General features: G+C 43.8%; 1 protein-coding gene across 2 annotated transcripts in view; it reads right to left on the bottom strand.

The window, feature by feature from the left end:
• LOC116943138 (latent-transforming growth factor beta-binding protein 1-like) overlaps positions 1-12,234 on the bottom strand; it is a 151,130-nt gene that overhangs the window by 83,276 nt on the left and 55,620 nt on the right. For both annotated transcript variants that reach the window (XM_076067737.1, XM_032955719.2), the window contains exon 8: positions 11,490-11,592. In XM_076067737.1, the coding sequence (XP_075923852.1) occupies positions 11,490-11,592 (103 nt within the window). The remainder of the gene's footprint in view (positions 1-11,489; positions 11,593-12,234) is intronic.

Below are 12,234 nucleotides of genomic sequence, written 5' to 3'. Positions count from 1 at the left end.
TAAATTCTCCTGTTTGATTTGTACTAGGTGCCTCTGTGGATGTGTAGGCTTTGACTTTAACATAGCCATTTCTGTGACCAGTCACAAGCTAATCCCTCAGCTATTTCAATGCTAAATTCTCCTGTTTGATATGTAAACCCCTTTGTCAAGGTGCCTCACTTCTCTAAACCAGCTTAAAAGACGCTACGAATCTTCACAACGTTCATTGAAGCTCTGTCGTCCCGACAGGTCTGTTCCTTTCACCTGAAGAAGGCCACTTGTGTTGTGGCCGATACGTCGTGAGAATTTTATTGTGTTATTTTATTTTATTATTTTATTCTCATTCTCAGTGTCGAGTGTTTTACTGAACTGGTCCGTAGATGAAAATCAATGATCGCAATAAAGGAAAGCACAGGGAGGAAACACGTGCCCAAGAGGACATCCACCTTGGAAATGGAGCGATTCGAATGACTCGTGTGCAGGAGCTAGATGGAGTGTTGTGTGTCTCTAGACCCTGAGGGATGCTCAGAGGTCGAGGAGGACTTCATCCAGCAGCGGGCAGATCACTGTTGAGGATTATGATGTGTTGGCATGCATTGATTGCAATCTCAAATCAGACTTCTGCATGACCTTTCGACATTGACTACCTTTCTTTTAATCATAAGCAGTTAAGACAAATCATCCTTTTCTTAAAATCAATGTATAACTAACCCCCCACTAATAGTTGGTATCAGTGTGTATTTGGTCATCGCTAGAGCAGTGGTTCGCAAACTGCACTTGAATGCTGTATGAACTGGGTTTGCCTCCTGGCAAGGGTACATAACATCAGTGGTAAGGTGGTATTGGAAGCTGTCATAGGCCTCCTTCAGATTAGGTCCATCTTAAATGAGTGCGTGTTGCAGTATGTAAACGTCATAACCAGGCATACAAAAGCAGCCGGGCGGTGTGGGCCACACCGCCCTATTCTATGCAGTTATACCCATAATAGGTGTTTACTAACAGCATTCGCCCCACTTGCATTGAGTATATATGTGTGTGTGATGTTGAAGTGTAAATAAATTTGACGGAGGAGCATTCGTAAAGACCCATGCAGTGTTTGCATATGTATGCATACATGGCGGGGCTGATGCTCTGTTTCCTTAGCAAGGTGGGAATTGCTCAAGTGTGTTGCAAGAGTCAGTGTGGCGAGCGAAAGTCACGTTTCAAGCTAAGCCCCTCGGCGCTGCGGAATGTCAAACCACGTTCCAGATCTAAGCATTGTCTTGCGAATAACTAATGGTGAGCGTGTCACAGACCCGCTGTCTCTAGTGCAGCTAAATCTGCAGGTTGTTAAAATTTTAAAACATATGAGAATGCAGTATAATAACGTATTCTAAGTATGCAGCGGCTGCTGATTCGATTCGAACTCTTGGCGTGGCAGACGAAGCAATGGTGCAAGTTTATCAAATCCCCCACCAGCAGTATAATTTTATATATGCCACAGTTAGTAGATTGGCAGGCCGAAGTTTAAATTGTTTAAAGATGGCAAACTACAATTTAATCAAATGTGCTGGAACACTAAATCAATGAAACAACGTAACATTCTCGTGCAATGAAATGTGATTCATTCCTGAAAAGCGAACGTGAAAGAATGAGCCTTTAGATGTCTTAAAGACAGCAACACTCGTGGTCCTGTTGACGTGCACAGGCAGTGTGTCCCAACGTCTCAGTGCAATGCAGGCGAAAGCACCGGTGGCATGGTCCGGGCAGCCTCCAACTTCAGGTATTGTTAGTTGGTGACAGTTCGAGATGGTTTGTATGGTTTCAAAAGATGACAACTTCATGGAGGAACGAAATCATTCAGCGCTTGGTATATATGTGTACATACATATATGTAAGTACACAAAGAGACAAAGATCCACCCTATAGCCTTAACAGACTGTAGGGGCAAGTGCTGTTAGCGAGCACCTATGAAGGCCGGCACGGTACACGAGGTGGTGGATGGCCAGCACCACGCCCGGCCGCCTTTGTTTCCAAGTGGCGGGAATCAAACTCAGGCGCTGGGTTCATAGCGCAGGATGCTCACCACTACACCACCACTCCCCAGCAGTACACATACATTAATATATATGTGTACGTACACGCATGTGTGTAGGTACATGCAAAGTGGTCGTTTGTCAATCCACCGTTGGATGAGAGAGCGTCCCCATGCCACGCTGGGCGTAAGGGTTATCTGATCATATTTCACCACGCAGGTCCATGCAGGTTCATGAAGAAGGAGTAGCCCAGGACCAGTTCAGAAATAATTTCCACTGATGTTAGCCCTGGCAGGGAATTGAACAGCATGTGCTAACCGCTGCACCACCACTGCACCCCGCTTTGTATGCAACCAATGGAATGTTATAACCTATTACAAACTGTACTTAGCCAGCATGTTGTTTTTAAGTAAAGGTGTGAAAAATATTAGTGTTGTTAATCATCCTAGAAACCACATTTTATATGAGTTGTTACCATTTGATTTGACAAGTTTATGAACCATACAAGCCAAAAACTGTTGAGTTTTGTTAATGGTTATGGAGTTAAACTACGACGCTCAATACTGTATGCTGTCACCAAACATTGATATTTATCGCACGGTGATATATTTATTATGGACCATGGTCCACGCATTTTTCTTACATTTCTTTGATCACAGCTTTTCCTTTTATGATTTAAGCTCTTCCTCTTAAGAGCCTTAAACGAGTAAATAAATAAATAGTGCACGTGGACCTGAGTGCAAGCACGAGAAGCAAAAAAACTAAATCCCCGTTAAGTCCTACAACTGAGATGGGTGTTGCTTTTAGTCCTTAAGCGCATTTGGAAAGAAAACACTTAGTTTGCAGATCCACTGGAATTTGTTTCGCCTATTGTACCTAACCGTCCCTTCCTTCCTTCTGCAGGACAACTCAATTTGTTGTACAATTGATGGATAACCACAAAGTTCTGCTACGACTGCATCGCACATCGAGCTTGGTTGTCGCCCTGTCGGTGCCTACAGATGAAATGTTTCTTCATGTTGTTTTGACAAAAAAGAAGTTAGAAATAAAAAAATACAATAAGCTAACCATTCAGCAAATTAACTACTTTATGCATTAGGACAGTGGCTGATGCTCAAGGTTAACAACAGAGTGGTAGCCAAAGACGGAATATGCCCAAGAGGATACCCTCCACAGAGATGGAGCGATGAGAACGGTTCTTGTGCAATACTGAAATGAATTATGGCATCATGAGATTGTAAAGGATAGCAAGTTTGGGGAGCCCATCATCCCATAAACACGATTCAACTCTTTTTATTAAAAATATAAACTATTTTTATTTAAACTATTTTTATTTTACCAGGTAAAGCCCACTGAGGTATTAACTTATTGTTCAGAAGCCACCTGGCCACAAATTATAAATAAAAAAACGTAGCTTATCGTGTGGAAATTTATAGCAGCCAAATACTCTAAACGCATGTTTCTAAATGTGGGGGGGGGGGGAATCAGATGGCCCGAAGACAAATGCACGCACTGGTTAGATCATGCCGGATAATAATGTTCATGAATAAAGGAAGTGAAAAAAACAAAGGTATAAATATGTATTTATTTAAAGACCATCTGTTCTTTAATCATATAGCTACCAGATGTGTTTGAGTGACATTTAGTGAGAATGCACAACATCTGAAGGTTGGGAGTTCAAATTCATGATGCAGATCCATCCAGCCCATCATTTCTCAAAGGGCAATACAATTAGAACAACTTCGTGTAAAGTCATAGAAATCTGAAATGTTCAACACTGATCCAGGACCACCCAATGAACATGGACCTTGCCTATTTTAGTTTGAGCAAAGGGAAACTAACTTTTGAATCGTTTAACGAAATATAAGCTACTGTCGATGAGTCATTTAACCATTTTAATTTGCCTGTTAAATCCACAGAAAATGTACCATGACATCTACGCAGCCCCTAATGATGACGTAGTTCCACAGCTCATTACCCGGTTCCAAGCACTGGAAATATTCAGTCTCCTCCAAGTGCCTTTCTTTCTCTACATTTTACGTGCAGAGTCTGGTTAATCTATTCGCAGAAAGAATTCGAAAGTGTTTCCAGTAATATTAAAAAGTTGTGTTTTGCACGTGTGTGGAAGAGAAGCAGAGCAAAACAGAAATGAGTAAATATCGACGCACATTCCAAAGAGTGGGCCAATGCAAGCTGATCTTGGGAGTGAGCAAAGAGATTAAAGGGGGCTTTGTGGCATGATAATGACATTGACAATAAGCGAGAGAATATTGTTGTTATTTGAAGACACCACTGTCATGGGACCTCTTAAGAAGCACTTCTTTTAAAAAAACAGAATGCTCGTTTGGAGAGGTTCATGTGGCGAAGTACACGCATATGAATTTACATCTGGCGAAAAGGACACATATCATCTCTGGCCAAATCACCCAGATCTCAAAAGCTAAGTAAGATTGAGCCTGGACACTGCTTGGATGGGTGACCAACGTACACAAACAAATAAAGTGATGTCTCCAACTCTTCGTCACTACCCCTTTGGCTTCTCGAAGCACTGAAGGGCCGTCACCTATAATATAAATTATTTTCCTAAGGCGAGTGTGTCGAGTTTTTGTTGTAAAGTGCACAAACAGGTTGTTATAGGATTAACGGTGCTATGCAGTGGGCAGCAGAGGGCAGAGCAGCAACATTCATCTTTGCACAGTTGATCCTTATGGTGGTACCCCGGGGTACCAAAGAATACAAAATGGCCGAGGCAATTAAATACTTTATTTCTGGGACACTATTTTTGTCCAGGGGTGTACTTCACTCCGCGACTGGGGTACCAATCAATCCGAAATCGCTGCTAGTCCGTGATGTCGAAACGCAGCGAGGACGATTGAGCTAAAACCCTGAACGCTCGTACGCACCGTAGTGGTGCATCGTGAGTACAGCTCGTCGAGATGAGTCGATTGCCGCGTCGCCGACCATCAACAGACTAAAAATTACTGCGTCACGAACATTATGCTATCCCGGGGTACCGCCATAAGGTTCAGTTATGTACGGATATTCTTCACGTGTGTTTCACATATACCCTCCCCACTTTCATCAACCCGCACGAACGAGCATGGTGAAGAATGGTCAAATAACCCCCACAACTCGCACGGCATGGGGACGCCGTAATCCAGCAGTGGATTGACGAAACAATATCAACACGCTCGTCAACAGCACTGCCTTGAATGAAAGATGCAATATGTAATCGGTGACGTTATGGACAATGGCCCTTTTTCATAGCTGTACATGTGAACACATGCCGAGTCGACAATAGAGAAAGTGTCCCCCGCTAAGCTTGTGAAGAGGTGATGAACTACCCCTGCTATCTCCCTGCAGTTCTTTCTTTTGGGGCATTTGGATCCTGGCCTGAGGCAAATCAGTAGCTTGTACAAGGGGGTGAAACGTGCATACCTGCACTTTAATTACTCGCACCTCTGGGTTTGGACCTCCACTCAGGAGAACTTTAGAGAGACCCTCCCGTGGGTATGTTGGCCTAATTTTCCACGTTGGCCAGATATCTTGGTAGGACGTTCTCCACACGTCACCACACCACATGTCACCTGCCGATGGATTCACTGTGATATTCTCATTTATACTGATGGGTGGACTGTGAATCCTGGAGATGGAATAGAACCAGCGAATTCTTGGTTTACAAGTCTAGCGGGCTAACCATTACGGCTCAACGGCATACCTGCAGCTTGCAGGAGTACAATATCCTTCGCCGTTTGTCACGTGTGTTTCACTGAACCTTGGAAATCCGCATCGCTGCCGGAAGAAACCCATGCCGCCGGCTTCACATCCTCGGGGACAATGAACGGTGCAAATCCATCTTTCCAGAGTCACACCGGCATCCATGAAGAGGTGCCCAGGTGCGCTGTATATCACGGCAATAGCGAGAAAAACAGAGCCCTGTGAACGCATCTGCCCGTGGCTTGTTTACGTGGCCATGCCGAGCGGTGGCTGCACAGGACCTTGCAGTGACCCCCTCCCCGAAGCATTTCACTGGGGGAAGCTGCTGTAAACTAAATCTTTCTGACAAATATCCCACCACCCTGCACACAATGAGGCACGCGTGATTCATCCCCCAGGAAAGGAACGGCACGCGCGGATGTTTTTAGCAGGTACATTGCCACGAGCTTCGACCCGGGAAAAACAGAGCAGTTTGCATCGCGAAATAATATTGGTGCAAAAAACATAACGAGTTGCCGCTCTGTCATTGCTCGCTCACGCAACTGTTCGTAGAGTAGCTTACACTTAGAGGGAGCTCTGGCGACCTCCCCGAAAGGCCATTTTATTATTTATTTTACAGCTAAGTCCCCACTGAGCTACATAGCTCTTTTTCAGAAGCGACCTGGTCACAAATGGTAGCTCAACAACGCGGCTTATCGTGCGGAAATTTATAGCAGCCAAATACTCTTAGACACGTGTTTCTAAATGTGGAGGGGAAAACCGGAAGACCCGGAGAAAAATCCACATGACCACGGGGAGAACACGCAAACTCCAAATATACAGGCGTCAAGGTCAGGATCGAACCGACGACCTCCTGTATACCAGGCGAGGTAGATAACATCTCGCCACCATAGCGCCCATGTATTTAGGGATACTCTATGTTGGCCAGATGTCTTGGAAGAGGGTGGGAGCACCCATACTTTATCTCACTACACACAGCAAGACAATCAAATAAGTGTGATATAACCATTTGTATTGCTGGGTATAGAGAGGAGGTGAGGGGGGGTAAGAAACTCACCCGATTGTTCTAACTGCTGTGCTTGGTAGGTCAAATATAACCGGTGACCTCATCAAGTCTCGCGAGCTAAACCATGCCAGCACCCACAAACGGAGGTACTCATCAAAATCTGCGTTATTGTAGCTTTCTCTCTAACGATTGAAGCAAACTGAGTGAAGTACATAACTCTTTATTGAACGATGGGTGAAAATTAGTCTGTGATGGACGCACATTCTTATTTCATAGGAGGAGATTCACACAGATGGATAGACTGGTAGTCTAACAATCGATGTGATCCACCGACCCTTGATCACAGGAGAGCGCCACCGTGCCTATAATCAAATAACGAAGAACATAACAGTTCAAACGCGCCATTTGTAATCTTTGAAATTCTCCATTTTAACTGCTGATTCTAATCATGAGTTGCGAAAGCACCCAAAGAGCCACAACTAATGCAACTTGGAGTTTAATAATATAAGTTTTGTGCTTGGCTTCAAAACCAAAGTAGAATATATTACTGAAATCCAAGCAGCATGACAAAACCACTGGGCCACTATACAAACACCAGTCCCCATGTCATTTATTCCAAATGCTTTCGTACATATCTATGCAATGCACTTAAAACTGCATGCTAAGCCGACCATTACTCTTTGTATCAGATTTTCATCTTAATTTTGGCCGAACCATCAAAACTGAGCACGGGGATGAAACATAACTAGCAGATGATGACAGTGAACCCTGAAGCAAGAATCTTCTGTCAAAGTAGTCGACAGGTCAGGCTGAGAAAAAGCCAAAAAGGGGAAAGAGAATTTCCATTGAAAGCCCTTATCATTTTACAGGCTCCCTTCCCAAAGTGCAGATTGAATAAAACAAGTATTGTGTGCAGATTAACACGCGATGCGTCACATGTATGTCGATCGAAAATGAATGGACGTCTCACAAATAATGCACTGAAAATGTTTGCTCTGTGGATTTGTTTTGCATATGGATAGGGGTTGGTATAGAACACACTAAGAACACGATGAGACTGTTTCCTGTGAGTGTGCAATTACGCAGACTTGTAGGTCTTGCCTAGTTTAAAATGAAGACAATGTTGTCTACTGACGGTTATGTTTCTTAAATTGATTTAAAAAAATTTAACTTGCAAACAAAAGGCCAATTATTAGCAGTTAACTTTGGTCTGTATTTGCATCGGTGTATATGTGTGTGTTGACATGTCGGAAACAATGGCACGGTGGTTAGCACACTGCACTGAGTTTGATTGCCAGCCATTGCTAAAATCAGTGGCAAGCGATATATGAACCAATTCTGAGCCTAAGTTAAAAGTCAACTTTAAATTAGTATCTGGTGCAGTGTGTTCACATTCTGTGTGTAAAAATTAGCACCAAGGCGACAAAGGCATGGTGCTGGCCACATTACCTCCTTATTCACTGTGGCTGACTTGAATGGGTGCTCAATAACATCCCTTGTCCCAACAGTCTATGAGGCTATTGGGAGATGTTTGTCTTTGTTCGTATTGCTTTACGTGTATGTGTCAATGTATGCATGTGCATTCAAATTGCCGTGCGAGAATGTGTGCACGTGCATGTAAATTGTAGATGGTAGTCGATAGTAATAAGCTACGGTCCTAAAAACCCGGGTCCAATTTCTGGCCACACAATCCATCAGTGTCAAATAGTATTTTACTCCTGTTCCAAGCCCTTACCTAGACTTAAATGAGGACATCGTGTGATGTATTCACATCACCACCACGGGGGGTAGAAAAGTGTGGCCAGGCACAGTGGCCTCAATAGGTGCTCGCTAACAGCTCTTGTGGGATTTCCGTGGCAGCGGGAGGAATGGCATTACGTAAGGCAGAGTTAACCATAGCCCTCAATGTAACGTTGGCCAGATAGGCGGTCCCCACAGATGGAAAGGGTTTCACGTCTCCAGACCCTCCCGCTGTGCGGAATTTAGGCGCCTGTACTTTTGGCTTCAGGTACGAAGGCAATTACCATATGCCAGCATTGAGGGCCCTGCTCTTTAGCCAATGATGGGGGGGGGGGGGGGGGTCGTCAGTAGTGACCACAAGAATGGAATCAATGCAGAGCGCTTGTTGTATGAAAGAAATAGAGGGGTATTTTTTTGCTGTTACCGAATGCCATCTGAATAAAAAAAAAACATCCAATTCTGAGTGTCCTAATGTGATTCGTTGGCTGCAGTAAACGTAACAAGCAATTTTAAGGAAAAACTAATAAAAGTGAGAATTGAACACGTAAATTTCGATTTAAAGCTTTCGTGACTGCAAGGATTAATCTTCTTTGGTTCTTTCGGTAAAGTCACGTAGAATGAGAATAAAATAATAAAATAAAATAAGACAATAAAATTCTCACGACAGTTCTGTTGTCCCGACAGTTATGTTCTTTCACCTGATGAAGGCTACTTGTGTTGTGGCCGAAACGTCGGGAGAATTTTATTGTCTTATTTTATTATTTTATTCTCATTCTACATGACTTTACCAAAAGAACCAAAGAAAATTGAACACGTGTTTAATTTTTATCGAATTGAAATGAAGTCATAGGAATAAGTGCAGCTGAATTGTTAATGTTGATGTTATACTAAGCTGATGTGTGTGTATGCGTTTACGTCTGTAATGTGAGGAGCGGTGATACAGCGGTTAGTGCGCTACGCTATGAACCCGGCGACACGAGTTCGATTCCCGCTCATGGCCAACACCAGTAACAATTATCTGAACCGGTGCAACACCTTCCTTAGGTGACTCAGCCTCAAATTTGTACCTAGTGTGGTGTGCCACTTAGGATACAAAGGCGGCCGGGCGTGGTGTTGGCCACTGATCCCCTCGTGTGCCACAGTGCTGGCCTTCATAGGTGCTCGCAAACAGCACCTGCCCCAACAGTCTATTCAAGGCTATACAGGGGATCTTTGTATTTTGTCTATATTGTGGGGAGCGGTGATACAGTGGTTAGTGCATGTGCTATTAACTTAACTGGTCCTGGGCTTCCCCTAGGTCGACTCAGCATTAAATGCCTACTTGCAGCAGTGTGGAAACATCAGCACTCAGGAGACAACGGCGGATGGGGTTTTATTGGCCAACCACCATCTCCCGTAGTGTGCGGCCTTCATCGGTGCTCCCGAATAGGGCTGACCCCGACAGTCTGTTGAAGGCTTGGTGGAGAAACGTTGCCTGGACTTTGCATGTATATATGCTGATATATACAGTATATATATACATACTGTGCAGTGTACACAGTCTACACTGCACAGTATATATACATTTTACTAAGTTAGTTTGATTTAGTGTTGCCTCCGTCTCTGTCTCCCCTCGGTTGTTGCTCTCTCCTCCAGCGTTGGCGGTGGATCTCTCATTGCGGGATCTCCCATTGACATGCTAATTCTTCTAACCCCCCCTCTCTCTCTCTGTACCCCCTCTCTAACTATTTAAGGCCTCGACACAGAGACGTTGTTTCTCTGTGTGCCCATGCATGTGTCTCTCTCTCTCTGTGTCTCTGTGTTAACTCTTTCCGCTTGTGTGTCTGTGTATGTGTCTCCGGTTCTGTGTCTCTTGGACGTAATCAACCAGGTAGGGTGTTGACTGCTGTGTCAACCGACTTTCTGCGCTGTGTTGCATTATATTTCTAAGTTTACTAGGTTTGTTTCTCTTTCATTTGTACCTGATGATGATTGCTTGCTTTGCAATCGAAACGTCGTATGATATTATGTAATTTATTATTTTCTATTTCTACGTGACTTTACCGAAAGAACCAAAGAATAATTCCTGCAGTCATGAAAGCACCAAATCAAGACAGCGATATTGTTAGAATAATATTTTTGCGAATACAGGTCTGACATAATTGCTGTGCAGACTTATGCATTTAAATACATCCACGATGAATGCAGGAAACCAATTGGCGATGTTCACGACAGATTATACATTGCACTGAGTCTATCCAAGAAACAGGCAGACACTTAGAGACACTTGAATTAGAATGAGTTTCTTACACGTTGCCAATGTCCAGAGATGCCAGCAATGAAAGAAGCTCTCAGCAAAGACAGGAGATGCCAACAGCCAAATGTGCAGTCACATGCTGGCTCTTTGTCAGTGCGAGAAGCGTGCGTGGCTTGCGATGTGCTTTTGACCAAAAACGCAAAGTTTTTGTTCCCAACGCTTGCCTGGAAATGGGCTGTCGAGGTTGCCTCGACGGTTGAAGCATTTGCCATCAATCCTTTAACCACCTCAGCGTGCGTGTATATTCCTAGTGTGTGGCACTTTCTTTCTCATGGCAACAGGCGGCCGTGCAGACCATGCTGTTTGGGAGTTGCCAGCATCTCGTTTTTCAGGCTTGGCAGAGTTTGTCAGGTCCACAGAATATCTGGGCCATAACAATAGTTGGTGGGAGCCACAAAACTGCTAAAGGGTAGTGTTGCCCCTGGGGATAAAAGTTGGACGAAATCCAAACAAAAACATGGATTTCTATAACTGAATGTTGGCATGATTTAATGGTGAAATTTTATCAAAATGATCTACACAATACAAATATATTGCAATTTCCATATAGTAGCAGAATCAAGAGAGATGATGGTGGGTCGGGGAGACTTTCATCCAGCAGTGGACTGATCATGGCTGATGATGACGATGATGATAATGTTAATAGTGGTACACACTGGTGTGTCCTTAAATCAATATTTTACCGCGACGAAATTCACTCATGCACTCGTGCATTCGAACATCACAAACCACTCACCAGCCTTGGGAGGGCACCGTGTGCAGGCATTGGTCCCCCACGCAGCTCCAATGCTTCCGCAGCAGTCGTCCTGCCTCGTCAACCCGAGCAGCGGCTTCAGACACTGCAGCCGCACGCGCGCATCGCCACACATGTGCACGCTCCGTGAGGCTCAAGTGTTCACAACAGTGGCAATTCTCTTGAAGTTAGCTATGCAAATATTCAACAACAACGACGACGCGTGGACAAAGCAATCGATCGCCACCACCCAGCCCCACATCAGCCGCCACTTGGCCTAGCCAGCCTGAGAGAATAACTAAACAGGATCCACATATTCTTAGTTTTTTCGGTAAAGTCACGTTGAAGAGAAACAACAAAATAACAAAATATATATAAAACAATAAAAAATTCTCACGACGTTTCGACCATAACTCAAACGGTCATCATCAGGTGTGTCGGTTTGCATAAATTTATTTTGAAAACGGCATATTTATTTATTTATATAAAAATAACGTTTGCGTCACGCGCAACGATTGGCTGTTTGCCAGGACTAGTCCATCTATTTTTTGAAAAGAGGAGGGGGGAGACGAAATTTGTTTTTATGTATGCTGTCTGAAAGCCACTGTAAGCGTGAACAATCAATCAAGAACTGAAATGATTTATCAAATCTTTCCAATGATTGCTAAGATAGAATCCATCTTCTCGGTTGAAATTGTCTCTGTGTTTGTATATGTGGATAGCCTCATGAACGAATCTCTCATGGAAG

This window comes from Petromyzon marinus, chromosome 17, assembly GCF_048934315.1.
Source record: "Petromyzon marinus isolate PM22_M1 ecotype Great Lakes invasive population chromosome 17, UKy_Petmar_22M1.pri1.0, whole genome shotgun sequence".
NCBI lineage: Eukaryota > Metazoa > Chordata > Hyperoartia > Petromyzontiformes > Petromyzontidae > Petromyzon > Petromyzon marinus.
Note: the sequence above shows the minus strand (reverse complement) of the source record. Positions and strands in the feature narration are given on the sequence as shown.